Source organism: Octodon degus, unplaced genomic scaffold, assembly GCF_000260255.1.
Source record: "Octodon degus isolate 3935 unplaced genomic scaffold, OctDeg1.0 scaffold00233, whole genome shotgun sequence".
NCBI lineage: Eukaryota > Metazoa > Chordata > Mammalia > Rodentia > Octodontidae > Octodon > Octodon degus.
In genome coordinates, this window is record NW_004524809.1 from 1,738,005 (window position 1) to 1,761,961 (window position 23,957).

General features: G+C 48.1%; 1 protein-coding gene across 2 annotated transcripts in view; it reads right to left on the reverse strand.

The window, feature by feature from the left end:
* Slc6a11 (solute carrier family 6 member 11) overlaps nucleotides 1-23,957 on the reverse strand; it is a 110,136-nt gene that overhangs the window by 35,441 nt on the left and 50,738 nt on the right. For both annotated transcript variants that reach the window (XM_004645611.2, XM_023705938.1), the window contains one exon: nucleotides 12,126-12,260. In XM_004645611.2, the coding sequence (XP_004645668.1) occupies nucleotides 12,126-12,260 (135 nt within the window). The remainder of the gene's footprint in view (nucleotides 1-12,125; nucleotides 12,261-23,957) is intronic.

The following is a 23,957-nucleotide window of genomic DNA, read 5'->3' on the forward strand; positions in this document are numbered from 1 at the left end:
TGGGTAGCAGGCACAAAGGCAGTGGATATATTCTATTACATATTCATGAATGGATTACATATTCATGAATATGAATTACTTAAATATGAATTACATATTCATGAATGAATTACATATTCATGAAATTTCCAGCACCAAGAGTGAACTCTAGGTAAGCGATGGATTTTATTTCATAGTAATATACCAGTATTGGTTCTTTAACTGCAACAAATGTATCAACAGTGATGGAAATTGTGTGTGTGTGTGTGTGTGTGTGTGTGTGTGTGTGTGTGTGAGCGAAACTGAGAATTCTATTTGGTTTCAATTTTTCTGTAAACAAAAACTGCTCAAAAATAAGATGTGTCAATTAAAAACCCACACCAACTTGCTTAATGAACCTTTTAAGCAGAGTCTGGGGGAGGGAGGGTCGATTACAAGCTCCTGTCCCAGAAGACAGAGCCCATGTCCCACCCACCCACCCCCTTCATTCCACTCCCACGGTACCCAGCGAATGTCTAGCAAGAGTGGGTACTGGTTGATTCATTTGAAAAGCAGAACCTGGCACACTGCCTGGCACAGAGCAGGTGCTCCATAAATATTTTCTGGATGAATAAACATGTGGCAGGATTTCTAACAAAACAGCCCGTCTGGGAGTCCCTGGAGACAGACCCTGGGCTGGTCGCTCCGTGGTGTGCAGCTGGCTCACCATTCCCCAGCAGCTCTCGCCAGTCCTTGCTGCCCATGGTGACATCTCTCTCCCCTGGGGTCTGCAAACTTCCATGATGGCCAAGCTCCAGCCACAGCCACCCACGATGCCACAGCCAGTGGACTTCCTTTCAGAGCCTCTGAGACTGCGAAGCCTCCATGCTCAGCCGGCAGAGTCATTCACTCTGCCCCCAGACTCACACTCATTTGCTATGTGCCTCCTTTGTCCTCTATCCCAAGCCCACTTTACTCTCTCATTCCTTGTATACCTGTGGACAAGCTTCTACACACTGTTTCATCTAAGTTCACAATACTTTCATGGGGCAGAAGACAAGACAAAGATGGGACCTTGTCCTCTAGTAACTCAGAGAGGGCAATGCTCCTGCTCACTGGAGAGCAGCCATTCAAGCTCATTCTATTGACACCAAAGCTCATTATTGTTGCTGCCCAGTGCTGCTGAGCCTCCCTCCTCTCTAAGCAGTCTTCTGAAATCACAGCTCTCTTCATGCCAATCAAGCTCTTGCTCAGAAGCGTTCAGCAGCTCCCCACAGGCCATGGGATGAAGGCTGTGTTCTGGATTGGCTGCCCAATGTTCTAATGTGGTGCTGCAGTCTTTTGTGTGAACCTGACTTAATGATTCCAGACCACCAAATCCCTCCTGCAGCCACACTGAGCTCTGGCCATCTCTTACACAGAGGCAGACTTTCCTACTTCTGGGCCTTGCATATTCCAAGCAGCCTTCCCTTCCTCAACCTTCAGGGATCAAATCAAGAAAGGTTTTATAATGTCTTATCCAGGACACGTGACTGGACACAAACATTTCCATTCACATGTCCTGGGACCTTCCAGCATTGGGAATGCAGTGGGTCCTTTATTACTGGCTCATCAGTCACCTTAAGCTTGGGTCAGCTCACCTTGGCACAGAGCTGTAGGAAACCGACACCATTTCCTGAGTCCCTCATGCTGAATCTGAGCCACTAGGACTTGATAGGATCCCATACCCTGTTTCCCCCAGATATCCTGGCAGGAGCTGGATCAAAGCTTTATGGAGGTGGGTGTGGACTAGTCCCAACTGGAGAGAAGTGATGCTCAGCCCAGGACATTGTGCCTCCCAGAGGACACAGGGCAAGGCCTGTTAATAGTGTCAGTTGTCACCATTGAGGGTTGCTATTGGTGCCTGGTGAGTACATCCAGGTACACTGCCTGTCATCCTGCAATGTGCAGGCCAACTCCTGCCCCAAGATCAGGTGCTATAAATGTCCATAGGGCCCTAGGACATGGTTCTTGTGCCAAAGGTGAAGCTTCCTCATGTCTCCTTTGGGTGTCAAGGATGGAAAATTTGATACTGACCAGATGAGTCCAGCCTGGCAAGGAGGGAGCCCTAATTCAGATAAAGGAAAAAAAAGTCTTGTCTTTCCTTTACCTAACCTACCCACCAGTCCATCCACTTACTTGCCATCTATTCATCCACCCATTTATCCATCTGCTTGCATCATATATTCATTCGCCCATCTACCATCTATTCATCCATCTATCCATTTATCCATCTGTCCACCCACCACCTATGTATCTACCCATCTATTGACCACTCATTCATTCACCTATCCATTTTCTTTCCACCATTTATGCATCAACCCATCCACCATCCATTATCTATCCATCTGTCATTTATTTATTCATCTATGGATAGATTAATCTATCTGCCTATGCATTATCTATTAATCTATCCATCTCTCTGCCTATCCACCATTTGCCCATCAATCCAGCCATACACCTATTTATCATCTGTCACCCATCCATCAGTCCATCCACCATTTATTCATTTATCTATCCATACATACACCTATACACCGTCCATTTATCCATCCGTCCATCCATCTATCCATCCATTCAACTATCCTCCATCTATTTACCTACCCATCCATTCATCCATGTACCTACCCATCAATCTACCCATCTACCCATCTATCCATGTGTTCATGCACCTATCCAGACCTACCAGATCACCAGACTCTGCTAGGTGCCAGGGCATCCACAGTTCCTTGTTCACAAGGGGCTGACCCTAACCAAGGGTACTAACAATGAACTTTGCAACAAATAAACACAGAAGATTACTCCAGTCAGCCATAAACAATTGGATTAAAATATAATAAAACTTTGTTAAAGCCATGGAGCTTCATGGTGATATTGGGGGCTCAGCCAGTTGGAAGTGAACTGACATTGGAATTAAGGCTTGCAGGGCTTGAGAGGGAAGCACAACCCTGTCAGGGACCTGTGTGGGAACAAACCTGGGTCACACAAGGCCATGTGTAAAAGGCACCAGGTCATGGAGAAAGTTCCTCTAGAATGGTGTGGGGACAGTCTGCATTTTAATCCTAAGCTTCTGGGGACAGTGATCAGTGTCACATCTGGGCTTTCAGTCATGACTACTAAGTTGCATCACAGCAGCTCTCCTGCCACAGCAACCATCAGAATGGGTGACTATTTCCAGTTAGTATGTGACATACTAAGTAACACTGCTCCCCAAGAGAATAGGCTGCCCCCCAAGATCACAGTGCAGAGAGTAGCTGTCTGAGTGGAAGAGGCAGTGCTGGCATAGGGGTACCACTGAAGTTGCCAGAATCTACACAGAGGGCCCTGAAACGAGTTTGAGTGGAGTAGAAGCACTCTGCGAGGCCATGCCTGGAATGTGGCCCATACCCACATGGGTGACACCTCTGAAGGTCACCAGGTACTGGTGAGCTCAGAAATGAAAGAGACGCTGGGGACAAACTCTGGGGTTGAAGGAAAGTCAGGGGATTGGGGCTCAATCTCTACCAGACTGGACACATAGGGTCAGTACCAACTTTTTCATACTTGACACCCAAAGGAGACATGGGAAGCCTCACCTTTGGTACAAGAACCGTGTCCTAGGGCCCTATGGACATTTATAGCACCTGATCTTGGGGCAGGAGTTGGCCTGCACATTGCAGGATGGCAGGCAGTGTACCTGGATGTACTTACCAGACACCAATAGCAACCCTCAATGGTGACAACTGACACTATTCCCAGACCTTGCCCTGTGTCCACTGGGAGGCACAATGTCCTGGGCTGAGCATCACTTCTCTCCAGTTGGAACTAGTCCACACCCACCTCCATAAAGCTTTGAGCCAGCTCCTGCCAGGATATCTGGGGGAAACAGGGCATGGGATCCTATCAAGTCCTAGTGGCTCAGATTCAGCGTGAGGGACTTAGGAAATGGTGTCGGTTTCCTACAGCTCTGTGCCAAGGTGAGCTGACCCAAGCTTAAGGTGACTTTTGAGCCAGTAACTCAAATAAAAACCAACACTCTTCAAAGGAGAGTAATAGCATCTAGTGTCAACAACATGTTCATAATATTCAGTGATCCATCAAAATCTATGACACAAGAAGCAATGATGCAAGAAAATACAATCCACACTGTAGTGGGGAAAAGTAACCCTGGATTTTGCATACAATATAGTTACTATAAATATATTTGAAGAATGAAAAGAGAACATAAAGAATAATGGCAGGATTCTGTGTAGCAAGATACCTACTATGTAAGAAAGGGATGCAGTGAGCCCCAGTGTCAATGTGGACACTGCAGTTTGAAACTCCCACAGCTGGAGTGCCTGCCTGTGTCTCTCTTGGTCCTTGCTTAAACTCAGAATACACTGCCACCAGGTGGCAGCAACTACACAGGCGCAGGTGAGGCTCAGCAGGTGGGGTTTGGGGGTAGGGGAAGGGGCATCCTGAGGTCCTCAGCACTGGGATACTTCGGCCTCAAGCCCCTGCAGAGGTGCACTTGGAGAGCCGGGTACCAGTGCCCTGGGAAAGCAGACCCTGCGATTTGGATCTGTGACAGGCCTTTCTGTTCTCGCCCTGAAAACACACACTCGAAACACAATGGAGCGCGAGAGTGGCAGGAATCTGGGACAGGGACAATGTGATTTCTTGCAAGGTCCTCTTGGCTCCCCAAAGGCTGAAAAGACAGAAAGTGAAAATTTGAGGGGGAAAAAATGGAGTGGAAGCACTTCACACTTCAGAGAGAACACAGGGCTGACAGAGCAGACAAACAGAGGTTTAGAAAGTTGTGACAGACTGCAGAATGCAAATTGCTGGGGACAAAGAGGCTGAACTGCTTTGTTGCTGCACGGTCTTGACGGGAAACCTAATTCACTGGACCCGCACTGAAGGTGCTTGGTTCCAAGCTCAGAGCCCCCTTCCCTTGGGCTGGGGACCTGGCTTGTCCTGTTTGGGCTGGTGAGATACAGGCCACAGTGGGGACACTGTGGGTGTCCCTGAGCCCCACAATGGGCCAGGCCCCAAGCTGGGCACCAGGAAGGACACCGAGAAGTGCTCTGGCACTCATGGGCCCATCTCAGGGGCCCCCAGGGCAGCGGGCACTCCTGTCCCCAGTGATGAGCAGAATCCCTGAGCCAGCAGGGAAGAGCCACAGGCTGAGGGCTGCCCAGCTGGGCCATGGCACTGAGTGACTGGGCCTCCTTCCCGAACACCAGGCTCCACCGCCCCTGAGACCCACTTTTCTCAGCTGCAGTGGTGCCGAGACCATGCCATAGAACAACACAGGCTTAGCCAGAACCAACCTACCAGCCTCCCTTCCTGCCTTTCTTCTTTCTGAACTTCCCTTCCTTCTTTCCTCCCACTTTGCCTCCTTTACATCATTCCTTTTTTCTTTCCATCCTTTCCTCCATCCTTCCATCTTTTCTTTTCTTTCTCCTTCCTTTCATTCTTTTCTTTCTCCACCCTCTTTCCCTTCTTCCTCTTCTCCCTCCATTCACTCAGAAAGCATTTACTGAGCATTTACCTCCCCACAGGCACCACTCTAGGCAGGAGTGGTGCCAGTGACTGCAACGAACCAACCCTCAGCCTTTCCAGAGCTCTGTTCTGTTCCAGTGGGGAAGTGTGGTCCACAGTGGAGTGTCCAAGATGCTTACAAATGCCCCCAAAGAAACCAAGTCAGAGGCCAAGGAGAGAGAGGAGGGAGCTCAGAAAAGGCAGCCAGGCCTCCCATGGATGTCACAGTGGTTCAGTAGCCATGTAACAGTGTCTATGGCTCCCTCCAGCCCAGGAAGATGGCACTGCCATGTAACAGCAGGAAATGCAATGGCTCGTAGGCTCCCAGGAGAGCTGTGTTCTGGTCTGATTTCTGTCACTGTCTCTTCCTGTAGTTCTGGCCCTAGGTGGGCACAAAAAGAGGCATGCTGCCCTGCCTGTGATGTCCTGCTGACCGCTGCTTTGGCCTCCCAAAGAGCCCCTCCCAAGCCTGGAGAGACAGGGCCTTCCCTGACCTCCCTGCCGGGCCCCAGCAGCTGGCAGAAGCCAGGCTTTGTACCAGTTGCACCTCGGAGTCCTCTGAATACCCAGTTGTGCCCAGAGCCCCACAAGCCTAGGGAATGGGGCCTGGGATCATGGAGAGGCCACCAGGGCTGAAGTGAGGCTTCTGTGGGGCCCCTACAGGCGCACCCTGGGGTCTGCCTTTCTTTCTCCTGGTGACCTGCACATGCCCCACTCACCCAGGCCCAGGCCTGAGCACAGAGAGAGGCCAGTGGGGTTCTGCAGTGTTCCCACCTTTGCTCAGTAGACCCAGGGACAGACAAGAACCTCTGACCTAGCTCAGATCATCCTCCCTCTTTGTGGGGGAGAATCTGGGAGAACAGGGCTAAGACTGTCTCTCCCAGCTGACTCTGGGCTCCAGGTGGTACCCTGCACCTGAATTCTGAGTGCCCAGGCATGGGACATGCAGTCAGCACCAGCAGGACAAGTCCAGACACAACTTCCAGGATCTAGCAGCGGGTGAGTGGTATATAGGATGGCCGTTATCCCTGCCTAGGAAAGACTCCTGAGTGCTCACGACCTGGATGGAGCAGCCTGGGGACCACGTGTGTGGAGGAGTCCCACTAACACCCAGCCCTCCACCTCTGGGGCTCTCCATTCTCCTGGGCTTATGCCAGCAGAGATTTTGATAGCTACAGATTGACCCCTTCATGCTAGAGCTGCAAGAAGCATGAACCCTGCACCTTCAAGACCAGTGAGTCATTGCCCTTCATTTTTTCTCTCTCAATCCCAAAGAAACAAGGAGTCCATGGCACAGACTAGCCAAAGACCACGCAGGCCTAGGACACCTTCTGATACCACTTTTCTTTGTGGTAGAATTTGGTAGGTTTTTTTGCTTTTCTGTTTTGAGAGGGTCTCACTATGTAGTCCAGGTTGCCCTTGAACTCATGGTGATCTTTCTGCCTCAGCCTCCTGAAAGCTGGGATTACAGGTGAGCACCATCACACTCAGCTCATGGCACTAATCTGAAGTGCAAATGGGAAACTAAGAATTATTATTTTGAAGATACAAAACCTGGGTTTATTGAAAGTAGATGTTACAAAGAGATGTAAGGCAGGCCCCCACACTGGTACCCAAGAAAATACTTCTGCCCAGATGTTTTTCTTAGGCACTCAATCCAACTTTGGGCCCTGTGTCAGTTGTCCCCAGGGAGACCCTGAGGCTACCTAGAGTCCTAACACCGTGCCCAGAGGGTCAACAGCTCCAGCAGCCTTGAGTCCCAAGTATTTGTTAACCTCCTTTCTCCTGCACCATTTTGCATGTTTGTTGTAATGTTTAATATTTACTTTAAATTAGCCTTACTGTCCATCATACACATGTGTATGGAGTGTGTATATGGTATGTATGTGATGCATGTGAAATTTATCTATGATATATATTACATATATCATATACAGATGTACAGAGTCATTCCAGCAATAATGAGGTCATGGTTTTGATGTGCCATCAATTTATTTTCTAATACACATTAAAATAAATACATAATTAGAAAAAAATGTTCCTTCACCAAGTGAATCATGCCTCTCTCTCTGTCTCTGTGTCTGTCTGTCTGTCTCTCTGTCTCTGTCTCTGTGTCTCTCTCTCTCTCTCTCTCTCTCTCTCTGCACAGTGGGGAGACCCCAGGCCTCACACACACTGGGCATGTGCTCCTCTTCTGCTCGGCCACTGCGGCCCTTACTGCCCTTGACTTTGATGGCCACCTGCTGGGGCAGCAGGTGCAGCTTATGGTTCTCTTCCTAGAGAAAGAGGCTTTGGCCCCAGGAATGTGATAAACCTAAGTGCAGGCCACACCGGCATAGTGGTAGAGCAGGAAGAGAAACCAGAACCCCATGTCTCTTCATGACTTGGCACATTGACAGATGAGGACAGCTATGGCCATGGTTCAGTTTCCTTGGGGCACCCACTTTCAAAGCCACCAGCTTACATGTAGTGTTGTTTTCCTTTTCATCTTGGAGGCACAAAGTTTATCTTTGCCCCCAGTTAACCAACAGTTGCTTTGGGGGAGACACACACACACACACACACACACACACACACACACGCATCATTAATAATAGAGAATCCAAAAACAGCTCACAGATGTCATGACCTGGAGGCTGCTACACTAAGGAAACACCGTGTTTCCAAGCTTTCCTAGTGCTCTGGCTTGTACAGAGACCGGGTAAACATTCACCGAGCACCCAAACTGTTCCAGGGACTGGGGACCAGGCAGCGGGCAGGACAGATGAGACCTTGCCCTCCAGGGGTGCCTTCAGCCAGTGGCCTGCAGCCAAGCCCTCCTTCCTGGCCACCCTGCCCTGTGGACAATTGTATTCTCTCCCTCCAGCAACCTTGCCTACTGCTGTGCTTTGTCTACATGGCAACTTCTCCTGCTTCTAGGTTTTGCTTTTCTGTTTATCTCTTCCTTCTCCAGTGAGAAAGGTGCCTGCTCTTGCACACTGCTGTACTCTCAATACCTCCAACAATCTCTGATACCAAGAAGGTCTGCAGTGCACAGCTCTGGAAGGGATGGACATGGAGCAAATGAAACCACAGCTCCAATGCACATGCACACACAAACAAACCTGCGTTATTTAAATACTACACTCTAAACACAGGTGCTCTGGGGAATGAGAGGGTACTCAGGGATGGCACATGTCGGGTAGTTGGGGGGAAACATCCCTGAGGAAGCTGTGTTTAAACTGAATCCTAAAGTGGATGTCAGACTTAGTGGGGAAGGATGGTCTTGGGGAAAAGGAGTGGCTTCATAGAGGAGAAGCACGTGCAAAGGTCCTGAGGCTGGAAGGGTGGTCATTATCCAGAGCAAAGCAAGAAAGGGAGAGAGTGGCCAGGGGTGAAGCAACAAAGTGGCTCCTGGATGGCCTAGGGGCCTAGCCATGTGGTTACTACCCTGAAGACCACAGGGAACTCCAGTGGGGATTTAAGCAGAGGTGCCCATCAGATTTACAGTTCAGAAAGTTCATTCTCTGCTAGGCAGAGAGGGACCAGGAGTCCTTACTGGAAGGCCAAGTAGGAGGCTTCTCTAGTTTCCAAGTGGGAGATGGTGGTGGCCCAGATGAGGCTGAGCGCAGCACTGTGAAGCCCTATGTGGATGGGATGGGGTCAGGGGTCAGGTAGGGCTGAAGGCCATTGGCCCTGCTCATGTCCCTCTGATGTTGCTTGGGGACAGAGGCCATCCACCTTTTTTTGGAAAGAGTTGAACAGTAAATATTTGTGGTTTTGCAGGCATATGGGGAGAGCCAGTGAAGCACGCTGATGGCCAGTGCCCAGGGCTGGCCCTTGTCTGGGGTCTGGGAACACAGCTTCCAAGATGCCCCTCAGGTGCTGAGTGCCACAGCTGTTCTGGGTGCCCAGGGCACTGAATTCCACTTAAGAGAGTCCCAGACTCTTTGCCCTAGCAGTGTGATTCACAGGCACAACGGACTCCCCAGGCCCATGGTGATTACATACACAGATGAGCTCTCTGTGCACTCAACAAACACCCTACTGACACCCTTGTCTGAGTGCCAGACAGGGGTCACTGGCAGAGAGCCTGCATCCTGGTGCTGCCTTTCAAGGGTGGGGGAGGGGTGTAGGCAGAGCAATCTTTGTGGGAGGAGATGACAAGGACAGCCTGAGCCTGGATGTCCGCAGACTCTGCCCAAAGGGTCCTTCCTCTTGTTGAAGACAGGAGCAATCACACCATGAGTGTCATTGCTTCTGAGCCCGCAGTCCTCCTGGGGAATCACTGAAGGTGAGGGTGGTCTTGGGATCCCAACACGGGTCTAGCAAGTCCTTAGCGGACATCCAGAAACACCCCCAAGCCCAAGTGCTGCTGCAATTCATTTTACAGCAATGGTAGAAGGCCTGGCTTTTGACCCTAGCAGAGCCATAAACTCACACTCACACAAAACTGAGGGCTCTCGGAATCCACTTTGAGAACCATGGGCTGAGTTCAACACTTTCAAATCACAAGCAGACCAGAAGGAGAAAAAGAAGGAACCTGTCCAAGGTCAAGAGCAGCAGCAGAGCAGGACCTATGGGGCCGCTCCCAGCTGGCCTGGCAGCGAGACCTGAGAGGAAGGAGAGGGAAGGACAGAGCACGAGGCTGGAGGAGCCGCCCGGTGAGCAGCCAGCCTTCCCGCTCCCACTGCTTTTGCCTATGCAGGTGAAGACAGGGCTCTAAGGCCATGAGTGCCTATCATGTTTTCCTAGTCTTTTTAGATTACAAAGTCACCTCTGAAATTTCTTAATAACAGATGCAAAGAGTTAGGGAGGTAGCTCAGTGGTACAGAATCTGCCTACCATGTACAATGCCCCAAGAAAAAGAAAAAAATGAAGAAAAGAAAAGATGCTAATATGCTATCTCAGCACCACTGAAATGCTATCTCAAGGGCTGGGGCCCAGAATCCTCATCTTAACAAATCCCTGGGTGTTCTGAAACTCTAGGAGACTCTTAGTACCTCCTGACTGATGACCTTAAGAACCAAGGAAAAGAAACCCATGGGCAGAAGAGAGAAGAGGAAATCTGTCTGGGATCAAGGGACAGAGTGCAGGCCTGATAAAAATACAAAAGCAGTGCTCCGGGGAACATGATTTCCAGAGACACTGCTTCAGCTGAGCCTCAGCCACCGCAGGTTGGCACAGCCAACAGTAAGGATCTCATCTCCTTCTTCCCAGGGATCCTGCCTGTGATGCAGGATGTGGCACAGGTGTCCACAGTGCTCTGAGCTATGTGGCCCAGCTGACAGGGACAAAAACGAGCCCTTTCTACCCCACTATCCGGTACCCTCTCCATAACGAGGTACAGGTGCACCACGCTAACTAACCAGCACCACACAAACCTTTCCACCTGGGCTTCCAAAACCAAGTGGCCAAAAGCCACTGGCCAGGTTTCTTACAAGATTCCCATTCTAATTGGAAATTAGACAGACATCATAGGATCTATGGTTTTCATTGAAAAATGGAAGTTTCCTTGCCCAGCCCAACATGTCGAGTGCCTTACTCTGCACACTGGAATGACCTGAGAACCTTTTGGTGGCCCTGACACCTGGACCCAGCTCCACAGGGGTTCACGTGAACTAGTCTGGGTTGTGCTCTGGGTCTGGGATTTTCAGAAGTTCCCCAGACAGACGTTCCTAGTGGCAGGTGAGTGGCCTGTTTTCACCAGGCACATTAGCATGTGCCCACACAGAGAATGTTGGGCACAAACACTGCTCCCCATGTAGGACCCCAAACACCTGACCACTGGTGAGCTGATCTCTCCAGTCCATGTTCTTTGAAACATACTCACACGGAGAGCAGGTACCACCAAGTTCCTCCCACTGACACAAACCCAGAGAGGCCTGTGGTGTTGAGGAGGAAAAAGTATAATTCTGACTCCCACCTGAAGTGCAGGTTTCCTTCAGTGAGAAGCTAGAGGGTAGGCAGGGTACCACAGCACTATTAGCAACACAAATCCAAGACTCTTTCCTAGCACTGCACAACTGTCTCAAAATAGCTCTGCAGTACTTTGAAATCATTGTGCACCATCCCAATCCAGAAATCCAAACTGCTTCCAAATCTGCAACCTCTCAGTGCCAACCCCACTGTAAGTGGGAAGCCCTGCACCATGACATTTTGCTCTGTGCATACAACTATCAGAATCATCCCATGGAGTCACCTTCAGGCTGTGTGCAAGACGTAAATGAGACAAATGAATTCCTTGTTTAGATGTGGGTCCCATCTCCAACATATCTCACTATGTATGTACAGAATATTTCAAAATCCAAAAAATAACCCCAACTTCAAAACATTTCTGGTCCCAAGCAGTCTGGAAAAGGGATACCCAACTTGAAGTTATCAGACCTGTGATGGGATCTTGCTATTTAAGAGACTGATAAAGAAGGACATACGTTACCATGTTACAACTTTGCCTTTTAAAACCATTTCTCTAACTGCATTCTAATATACTTGATTTGCTACATGTTTAATTGAAGCATGTTTAATTGATTTTAATTGATGCGATTAAAATTATTATCCTAAGGAGTCCTCAGCTTTCCAGCTGTTTAACTGGCCACTAGTCTCCGTGGCTGGTGGCCCACTTTGGAGCAAGCAACCCTTACCTGTGGGTCGGAGAGACGGGAGATGTCAGGGTACAGGTAGAACTTGATGCCTTCAGCAGCCCCCGGCAATGTGATTCCTCGGATCAGGAGGATGAGAAGCATGACATAGGGGAAGGTCGCGGTAACATACACAACCTGCCCGGGAGAGAAGAGGACAGAATTACAAGAGGTGCCAGTGACAGGCTCATTTCACATAGCATGCCACCCTCAGGTCCATTTGCCCCGCTGCTCATCACAGGTTGTCTTTTTGGAAGGCTAAGCAAGGCCTCCCTGTCTGGTCACACAACACTGTCCTTACCCACATAGCAGTGTCCCAGCCTCAGAGAGACACACACAGTTGTCCCTCAACATCCCAGGAGGACCGGCTCCCCCACACGCCATGGGCTTCGTGCAGAATGGTGTGGGACCAACAGCACGGACACATATCCACTGATCTACTCTAAATAACTCTGGATGACATAAGACATCTGATGAGATGTGAACACCCCTGTGAAAATAGTCATAGATCATACTGCATAGGGAATGAATATGATGGAGAAAGAAGTCTACATATTCAGCATAGAGGCAAATCTTTTTTCAAAATATTCCCTACCCAAGATTAGTTGAATTCACAGATGCTGTTTTGGTTTATATCTATGGTTTTTAAAATTTTTTTTCCATAATTTTATTGAGAAACAAATAGCAATGAGACAGTTTCAAATCAAATTGGTAGGACAGTTTCAATAATTAATACATTGCATACATTCTTCCTAGTGGTTAATTGCTGTACAAGATGCGGACTTGATATCCTATTTACAAACACTATTAGAACAAATCCCTCTATTCATTGACAGAATGTAACTAAAAATCTATCCTAACCATTTTGAATACACAGATACAAAATGGACATTCATCTGCACCCCCTTTTTTGTTAAGTTCCATCATTTAAATATTATAGGGGTGTAAACTCAGCAAAATATTCTAAAAGAGTTCAGTAGTCCATAATAGTATTGGGTCTTCTGCTTCACTGGCAATGTCAGAAATTGTTGACCTGAGTCCCCTACAGTTCAACATAACAACATGGCTTTACTTCTTTTTTTTTTTTAATTTTTTTATAGTTTTTTTTAACATTTATTTATTTGTGTGTGTGTGTGTGTGTGTGTGTGTGTGTGTGTGTGACCAGCTCAGCCCACCAGGGAGCGGGGCTGGCTGGCATGTGGTGCTGGGGGATTGAACCGTAGTCCCTCTGCTTTGCCAAGCTTGTTCCAAGTAGGTGCTTTAGACCACTGAGCCATCTCACCAGCCCCGGCTTTACTTCTTATATTTCATTTTTATACTTTTCTGCTGGATGGTTAAGACCAAAGTAAAGCATGCTCTCATTGGTGGGGCACTGGGGAGGTGACTAGATCAGGGAGCCATGATATTCAGAGTGGGTCAGTCCACTGCCGAGGTTAAGTCTGAATGTGATACCGGGAGGTGAAGCCTGGAGAGGAGGTGGTCACTGGGGGCCGTGGCCTAGAAGGGTTCACCTCCTTCCTGCTTCCTGGCTTTCTCTGCCTCCTCTGTTTGTCCTCCGTGATGCTCCCTGCCATGATGCCCTGCTTGGAGTCAGCTGAGATGGATGAAACTTCTCTCAACTGTGACCCCAAATCAATGTCTCCTCCTTAGAGTTGTGGCTTTGGGTATTGTGTCTTGGCAATGACAAAATAAGACAAGTACTGAGTCTGTGGATACAGAGGCCCCTCTAAACTGCCTGATCCCACTTAAATAATGTACTGAACATAGGGGATTCACAGAATCAAAGCATGATGTGGAGGCTGAAGGGAGGGAATCAGAGGTGGTCACCAATCAGTGGGCACAAAGTGAGCTTAGAGATCTGCCGTGTACCACTGAACCTGGGGCCCAAGGTCACGCACAGCAAGCTCGGAGACACGCAGGGGGAGTGTACAGTTCATGTCAAAGTTCTCACCTCAACCCATTCAAATAGAATTAATTAATTAATTAATTAATTAATTTAGTTCGAGGGGTCAAACTCAGGACTGTGTGCTTGCCAGGCAGGTGCTTATGCTGCTGAGCTATCTCTGTGGCCCTAACATAGGATTTTAAAAGAAAAAAACACTGTTGGCCTCTGCCATGTGCCACTCTGCCTTGGGGCCAGCTGTGCATGTACTGAAACATCCACAAACTGTGAGCTAAATAAAGCTTTCTGTCCAGAAAGAAAGGAAGGAAGGAAGGAAGGGAAAAAGAAAACAGAACAGAAAAGAAAACAAAACAAAATAAAAGAGAAGAGAAACAAAAAAGGACAATAGTAGGGGACCCCACAGGGAACAAAGGCACCCAAAAGACAGGAGCACAACACTCTGCCTCAACACCAGGGCTAGGCAGGAGCTGGCAGGCAGTGTCTACAAGGGCCCCACTCAGCTACACCACATGATTGTCTAATGTTTGTGACCATGGTATTAGAAACAGACATCTGTCACAACCCAGTAGGCACAAAGCTAGAAAGGAAGCTTCACAAACTCACTGACATGTATGCTGCAGGCTCATATCACATCTGACACTGTTTCATTATGGCAACAAGTTGGTCATGATCCATTAAATCCGTTTTATAACTCCCCAAAGGGCTAAGATGCATATATCTGAAAAACACTCCTCTCAATTAAAAAACAAAAACAAAAACAAGAAACAGCAATAGGATAGGATAGGATGGGATGGGATTGGATAGGAAAGGGGAAGGAGAGGGGATGATAGGGAAAGACACAACAGAAGAAAAGAAGGGAGCAGAGCAGAGGAGAGGAGTAGACAGGACAGGACAGGACAGGACAGGACAGGACAGGACAGGACAAGGGAAAATAGGGAAGGATAGAATAGGTAAGGAAAGGCTAAGAGAGGAGAGGAGAGGAGAGGAGAAGAGAGGACCAGACCAGACTAGACCAGACTGGACTGTACTGGACCAAACCAGACCAGACCAGACAGGATAGGATAGGAAAGGATAGGAGAAAGTAGATTAGCAGAGGATGGGATAGGATAGGATGGGATGGGATGGGACGGGATGGGACGGGACAGGATGGGATGGGACAGGAAGGGATAGGGGAAAATAGGGAAGGACAGGATAGGATAGGTAAGGAAAGGGTAAGAGAGGAGAGAAGACGAGAGGAGGGGAAGGGAGGGGAGGAGAGGGGAAGGGAAGAGAAGGGAGGGCAGGGAAGGAGAGGGAACGGAACGGGAGAGGAGAGGGAAGGGGAACGGAGAGGAGAGGATCAGACAGGACAGGACTGGACTGGACTGGACCAGATCAGACAGGATAGGATAGGAGAGGCTAGATTAGCAGAGGATAGGGGAGGATAGGATATGACAGGACAGGACAGGACAAGATAGGATAGGATGGGATAGCACAGGATAGGATAGGATAGTGCAGGTTGGGGAGGATGGATAGGATATAATAGGGGAGGATGGGATAGGAAAAGAGAAGAAAGGAGAGAAGAGGAGAAGAGAGGAGATGAGACGAGAAGAGAGTGAAACACAGGGCAGGGGAGGATAGGGAAGAAAAGGGTAGGATGGAGAGGATAGGGGAAGATATGATAGCAAAGGATAGGATAGGTGAGGATACAATAGGAAAGGATATAGTAGGGTAGAGTAGGGTAATGTAAGGTAGGGTAGGATAGGATAGATAGGATAGGACAGGGCAGGACAGGACATGATAGGATAGGGTGGATGGGATGGTATACGATAGTGTGGGGTAGGATAGGAGACAATAGGTCAGGACAGGACAGAGTACGGTAAGGTACAGTAGGATAGGATAGGGTAGGGTAGGGTAGGGTAGGGTAGGATAGGAGAAGAAAGGATAGCACAGGATAGGGTCGGGTTGGGATTGGGATTGGGATAGGATAGGACAGAACAGGACAAGACAGGATGGGATAGGATGGTGGAGGTTAGAGGAAGATGGGATAGGATATGATAGGGGAGGATAGGATAAGATAGGATAGGAGAAGAAAGGAGAGGAAATGAGAGGGCTGGAGAGGAGAGGAGAGGAGAAGAGAGTGAAGCACAGGGTAGGGAGGATAGTTAAGAAAAGGGTAGCATAAGTAGGATCGGGAAAATAGGGGAAGATATGATAGCAAAGGATAGAGTAGGGTAGGCTAGGCTTGGGTAGGATAGGGTAGGGTAGGGTAGAATAGGATAGGAGAGGATAGGGAGTAAAGGGAGGATAAGATAAGATTGGATGGGATGGGATGGGATGGAGTGGGGAGGGGTGGGGTGGGGTGGGTAGAAGGGATATGAAGGGATACAAAGAGAAGGGAAACAAAAGGAAAGGACAGGAAAGGGCATGACAGGACAGGATAGGATGGGGAGGATTAGATAGGACAGGACAGGACAGGACAGGGTAGGATAGGGTAGGATAGGATAGGATAGGATTGGGAGGAGAGAAAAGGATGGGACAGGATAGGGGAGAATAGGGAAGGATGGAATAGGGTATGGTTGGGAAGGATAGGGGAGGATAGGATAGAAACAGAGAGAAGAGAAGAGGAGAGGAGACAAGAGGAGAGCAAAGCAGATGGTAGGGGAGAATAGGGAAGGAAATTGTAGAGTATGTAGGATGAGGAGGATAGGGGAGGACAGGCTAGCATAGGATATGACAGGACAGGATAGGATATGGGAGGATAGGCAAGGATGGGATTGGATAAGATAGGGTAAGGTAGGCTAGGCTAGGCTAGGATATGATAGGCTAGGATAGGGTACGGTAAGGTAGAGTAAGATAGGGTAGGGTAGGGTGGGTTGGGATGGGATGGGATGGGACAAGATGGGACAGGACAGGGTAGGATAGGACAGGACAGGAAAGGAAAGGAAAGGAAAAGACAGGGTAGGATAGGGTAGTGGACAGTAGGCTATTCTATGCTAGGCTAGGTTAGAATAGATTAGGATGGGATGGGATGGGATGGGATGGGATGGGATGGGATGGGATGGGATGGGATGGGTTAGGATAGGATAGGATAGGATAGGATAGGATAGGATAGGATAGGATAGGATAGGATAGGATAGGATAAGATAGGGAAGATAGGGTAGGCTATGATTGCAAAGGACAAAATGGGGGAAGATAGGAAAGGATGAGATAGAATGAGATGGGATAGGATAGGATAGAATAGGGGAGGATAGCAAAAGATAGGATAGGATCGGATAGGATAGGATCGGATCAGATCAGGTCAGATAGGGTGGATAAGAGTTGACATGTTAGGACAGGACAGGACAGGATAGAACCAGAAACACAGGGAATGATAGCAGAGAATGCAGGAGGGTAGAGGAAGATGGGGAGGATAGGTGAGTGTAGGGTGTACATGGGAGGACAGGCAGACTGGAAGAGGAAGTGAGGAATCAAGTAGCCTTTTCCTGAATGGCTTTCAGCTTGGTACCCAGACCCAAGGAGACTGGAGATCATTTCTGCTGGTCATGCTGTCTTCCTTATCTCGTCCAACATCCTGCCAGTGGTGATGTGTCTCCTTTGAGACCTTCTCTTTTCCTCTAATCATTCAGTTCCGTCCCTGGGTAAAGCCTGCTTGCTCCATCATTTTAGAACAAGAACTTGTCCAAATGAAGGGCCAGGGACCCTCCTGAGACTCAGAGGGTGCACTGGTCTCCCCCAAACACAAAGATATGTGCAGGCTTCCCAAGGGCCTGACTCAGCCTCCCCAGGTGAGCACCCATGTGCCGAGTCCTCCACCTGCAGTTCACCTGGCACTTCTTCGGCAGTGGCTTGGTCCTGTCCACTCACAGACTCAATCAGCCTCTCACCCACACACTTGTTCCAACATCAAAGACACTTTCATGTTGGAGAACTGAGCTATGCCTCGAGGTATGCAAGTAAGGGTTAATCACAGGAAGGTATTCCTGTCCTAAGAGGCTTCCAGCTGGTACAAAGGACAGATATGTAGATAGGTAGACAATGCACCATGTCATCAGAGGTGGGAAAGCATGCTGGAGCACAGAGACGAAGCAATCAGGGAAAGATTCTCAAAGGTGATCTGGATATTGGCCCATAAATGATGGCCAGGACCTGCAAAATAGGAATGGAAGGAAGAGGAAACAAAGCTCTTGCTTTATGTCAGGCCCACATTACACACACATGATAATAACAATGGTGACATTTTAAAAAATGTAGTTAGTACAGGTTCTACATTGTCTACAGAATCTCACTACACAGATTGGACTCGTAGTGATCCTCCTGTTTTTAGCCTCCCAAGTGCTGGGATTACAAGTGTATACCACCACACCCAGTCTCAAGTGCCATCTCAGTGTGCCCCAGGGGCAGGGCCAGCACAGCACACCAGGGATTGAGCCCCAGCTACTGCGCTCTGCCTAAGTAGTTGCTTTAGTCCGCTGAGCTACATGGCCAGCCCAACAACAGCTACATTTATCAGTACTTCACGAACCCAAGTGGTCCTGCTCTGAGAAGCACAATTTATTTCTTCTTACACGTGAGAAAGGCCAGACAGCTCACCAGTCACTTGTCCAGGGTGACCCAGCTACTGAGTAGTCACCAGACACAGGACTTACAGCAAGACCTGGTTGCCTCCAGTCACGTAGTCAACCCTCAGGCAATGTATGCACCCCTGAGACAGCCATGCAAACTCTGTATCTTTCTCTGAATTTATGGGATAAGATGCAGATAAGTCCAGTCATTCTGTTAGTTTGTGGTTTAGATCTAAAACATCCCCCTGATTATGTGTATGGAGGGGGACCGGGCCAGCAGGATGGTATACACACCAGTGGGCTCATCCATGGACGAGCTCCATAGCTGATGTGCCTTTAGAGGCACAGCCTGGAAGGGTGCACTTTTGTCCCCAGTGTGGCTTGCTCTCTTCCACTTCCTTGCTGCCATGAGCTGAGCACCTCTCCTCAGCTGGGCCTTTCTTCCGAGCTGTTTCTGCCTTGGAGCCCACTGACCGTGGAATGAAACCATGGGATCAAGTCAGCCTTCCCTGTCCATTGTGGATGTTGGATTATCCCAGTGTTGGGAAAGTGATTCAGACAAGACAGGACAAAGCAGAGATTTACATCCAGACCTCAAAAAATAGAAAATCAACATCAGCAGGGGGTGGGGACAATGGGCCTGAGGGGCACAACTTGGAGAGCTGGATTGTTTCCTCCAGAATCCATCCATAATCAACAATGATGGTACTGCCACAGCCCACTAGCTCCTAACCCACCAATTCTGCATCCCTGTTTCCAAATCCACCATCAAGTCAATGTATGCCTCATGCAATCAACACACTCTCTGTCACATTGTAACGTCATGTGTAATCCAGCAGAGGTGCACCCAAGTCAAACATGTAAAAAAGATCAGAAGTTGATATGAATAATAAAAAGTAAGAGGTCAAGGCCAGGTGTAATGATGTTTATCTGTTACTAGCACCTGGGAAACTGAGGCAGGAAGACTGCAGGCAGCTTAAGGCCAGCCCGGGCTACACTGTGAGTTCAAGGCCAGACATAACTGCATAGTGGGACCTTGCCTCATAAACAAAAAAAAAGAAAAAAGTAAGAGGCTAGAAATCAATAAAGATTGATGGTTACTGCCCAGAGAGCTACAATGCTATAAAACTTCCAGTTGGACTTGGATTCTTCAGCAATATCTGTGAGAGATCTTGAGTATTTCATATAAATTGTTCTTTTTCTCCAAAATGGATCTCCCCACTCAGTTAACTGAAGGTCACTAAAAGTCTCGTCAAGGCTAAAAATCTGATGCTTCTGCTTCATAATGCCCACTCTTTCCACCATGTGACAGACTAATACCCGCATTATCAGGGCTGCCCTGCTCTAGATCCATGATACTTCCAGCTCAGCTCTCTTAGCTTTCCACGCTTACACAACTTAAGGAAAAGAACACTATCACATAAAACATAAGAACTATCCAAAGATCATAGAAACATGTCCTTTACTGTGACCACTTTGGTTTTTTTTTCTTTTTATAAATTTATTTTTATTTTTTTATATTTTAGGGAAGGGTCTACAGGGTGTTCAGGGTCTCACTATTAGATCAGACTCATAGTGATCTGCCTGTTCACAGCCTCCCAAGAGCTGGGATTACAGGCATGTGCCATCATGCCCAGTCTCAATTGTTGTCTCAGTGTGTCCTGGGGGCAGGGCTGGCACGGCAGGCCCAGGGATTGAACTCCCGGCCTCTGCACCTGCTTGTAGGTGCTTTAATCCTCTGAGCTATTTGGCCAGCCCTTGAGCTGCACTCTGCCTGTCCTTCACTGCGTGGCCTGGCAAGGGGTGTCACTTAGAACCTGGCCAATGTACTCTCACTGAGCCCAGGGAACATCTACAGTACACTGTCCTTCAGTCACCATGGCAGCATGGTGTATTACACATTGGTGATTGTTTTGAAGCTTTTCATCACTTAGAGGTCTGGATCAGCACTCTGCTTCTGTATCACATTTAGAAGGGCCACATTTTCTCTAGCAGTGGTCATGCCTTCACTTGTATATTACTTTTATAAAACCATCAAGGAAATGAAATAGTCAAATGAATTGCCAAAGGACTAAAATCCAGATCAGTTTGACTGCCAAAAGGAAACCACAAGCATGAATTTTCCTAGAAAAATTAATTGTAAGCTCAGACTGGAGAGCTTCAAGTCAGGGTATAGAGTAGGGGATGGAGTTGCCACAAGAGAGTGGTGAAAGACTGGAAAACACAACATAAAGATAGCTCATATCTGTCACGGGTTTCAGCTTTTCTTAAAGCTTCTCTTAGTCTATTTCCATCATTGCCACACCAGACTTGTAGACATTATCCTTGACTTCTGAGAATAGTTGTAGACTATCAAAACCACACAGAGCTCATCATAGAGACTGCCCATAAATGGTGTGTGTCACAACCCATTCCTCCTGTGCACCTGTCAGACATCACTAATCAATCACTTAACCCTGGATGCAGCCTCGGAGTGGCCCCACTCCAGCCTCTAGCACTGGAGGCAGCCTAATCAGAACTTGAGTTGAAATTCACTATCTGTGACCCTTGATCCAATCCATGTTTCATGTACACATTTTAGTCTCTTATAGGCCGAGAAGACGATCAGACCTTGATCCTGTCCTCAAGGAAAGACTTGTCAAATGTGTACCTGCAGGAGGCTCAGGCATCATGACCCACACAAGCAGGGTCAAGCAGGGAAAGGGAGCTTCAGAAACAGGTGGGGAAATGTGCCTCCAGGGCCTTTAAGTGGGCTGAAGTGGAGTATCCAAGGATCAGCAGGAAGGAGAGAGGCTGTATCAGGCAGGAAAGAATGGAACCAGCTAAGCATGTACAGGGGGTGGCAGACTACAGACCCCCAGGACATCTAGGGGCCTCCAGGTGTCACTGGGGTACCCAGGCTGGAGTTAGTCTTGCCCCTTTCCTCAGATGACCTTATATTCAGTCATGACAAGTCCTACCAACCTGGCTTCCTGCTGCCAGCTGAAATCAGACCATTTTTCCTCCCTATCAATGAGCCCCGTATCATCTTTCTTCTCAGTCTGCGACAGCCCATGTTATCCACATATAGTTCAAGGTTCAAAAATAGTCTGGCACGGTACTTCCTGCTCCTCTGAGTGACTTCTTGCACATGAGGCTATGGAAGGAACTCCACCATCCTTGTCTCACATCCATGGTGGTGGGTAGAGTAGAAAGGCTGGGCTTTGGGTCTGATAATGCTGGGATCCAGCACTGGCTCTGCCCACTTGCCCTGTACAGCTTTGCCCTTCCCTGGCTACATGCTCTGTGCTGCAGGGATATGCCAGGCTTCTCCACCTCCCTGTTGCTTTGAAGGGCTCCCTACCACAGTGCCTACCTCTGACTCTGTGATTGCTCAGTGCATCTAACGCCATGTGTCTGCAGCTCCACAAGGCTGAGGGCTTCTCAGAAACAGATACCTTGCTTTCTGATGAGAAGTCACTGTCCCAATTTTCAGGTCCAGAGGCAGAGGCTCAGAGCAGTTCCTTGGATAGTTCTGTCTCAGCCACCTCTCAGCCACACAAGCCCTGCTGTCAGCACAGACATGGAGAAAAGGTTGCCGTGTGCTCCCCAATGCCTACCCCGACACCCTGTGTCCTCCCAGCACTGATGATGTGCTCCACTAGCAGGATCCTTGACTGGGAAAGGAGGAAGAATTCAAAAATATGAAGGATTTTTTCTTCTGCTTTCTGGGCTGTGTCCACAGTTCCCAGAGTGGTGGGTGGGACAAGAAGCATGTTTAGCTGGTGAATGCTGGATGGTTGAACAGAAAAGCAGGCTGAGGACTGGGAATAAGAGGTTAGAATGTGGGCTTTTAAAACTACTTTGCTCAAGCTCAGCCTGACAATTTGTGACTTAGCTAGATCCTGTTTTCAAAAACTTAAAAGTTCTGTGGATGTAGCTTAGCACAAAGGCCATCGCTCTAGCCGGGTTACTTTGTGTAGAATCTACATGAGAGACCAGTTATCTGTATAAATCAGGATTTAGGAAACTGAGTTGGATTAAATGAAGAGGTATGATTCTAAGCAACCGAGCAAGAGTTTGTTTAAAACACAGACCAGGTGAGAGACAGAAGACAAGGGTGTCCAGGTACAAGATGTTTCCCCCCAAAGGGGAGAAACCTGTAAAGCTGTCTAAGGATATAGGATTTGCCAGGAAGAGTCCAGGGGTTGCTGCAGGGCTCAAGCACTATGCTAAATTGTGCAGTGTTTGGTTATAGGCATAATCAGGTCCCTGACAAGGGACCATCAGGCCCATTGTCTCTGGCTACTGCCAGGGTAGCTCAGCCCAGAGAGGTGGGTGTGGGGGAAAGAGGTTCAATCTATCAAACTTCTCAGGCCTGTGAAATGAGCCTGGGGCACACCCCTTGGTGAAGAGAGTTTTTGATAATTGTTTAATTCCCTTTCAGCAGGTCAAGTCCTTCTGAATATAAAGGTTAGCAGGGTTGGTGGTAATTATACTGTATCCTGTCTTAATTGACTCTAATTGCTCATTTGCATTCCAATGCTGGAATTGTGGGGTGTTTTTCCCCCTGCTTCCAGGACACAGCTATTTATTTCATAGCAGGGAGGTTGTCTGATCTCTGGGAAGGTCACAAAAGTTGTAGAAGGGCCACTCCTCCTTAAGTTTCTCAGGATAATGAAAGCTTAGTGTTGTTCAGAAGACATTTGGAAAGCAGAATGGTGTGGGGGTAAAAACCTAGGACTCAGGTCAGCAGATCCAATATGCTGGGCAGCTTGGGCAAGTTCCATACCCTCTCTGGGTTGGCAGTCTACAAACAGACAGGGCGACATTTGTTCAAACTTGAATCACTTCTCCTCTGTCCAAAATGATTCCCACAGTAGGAACATTATCTTATATTTTCTATAAATCTGTATGCTTTCTTATGTTAACAGGTATATATGATAAGAAAACTGAATTATAACTATAAACAGTAAAGTATTACTCATGACACAGATGGAAGGTAATTACAAAAATAAAGGCAATGAAAATAAAGTGTGATTAAATTCTAGCTAAAGGCTCTGAGTTGGAGCTGTGCTCAACCTTTATTCAAAGCAAGAACAGTGCTTGAGAGAGGCACTAAGATGAGCCAGTGCTTTGTGCATGGTACTTTTTACCTGGGAGACAAAGAAAGGGAACAACTGTCTCAAAAACCTGTGTGATGTCCTTTGACCTGCATTTATATGTCCCCTAAATCATCCTGTGGACAACCAGTAGAAAGAATTCTGGCCAGTGTGGCAGCACACACCTGTAATCCTAGCATGCAGGAAGCTAAGGCAGGAGGATTGTTGTGAGTTTAAGACCAGCCTGGGCTACAAAGTGAACTCAAGGTCAGCCTGAACTACATAGTGAGACTCTGTCTCCAAAAAA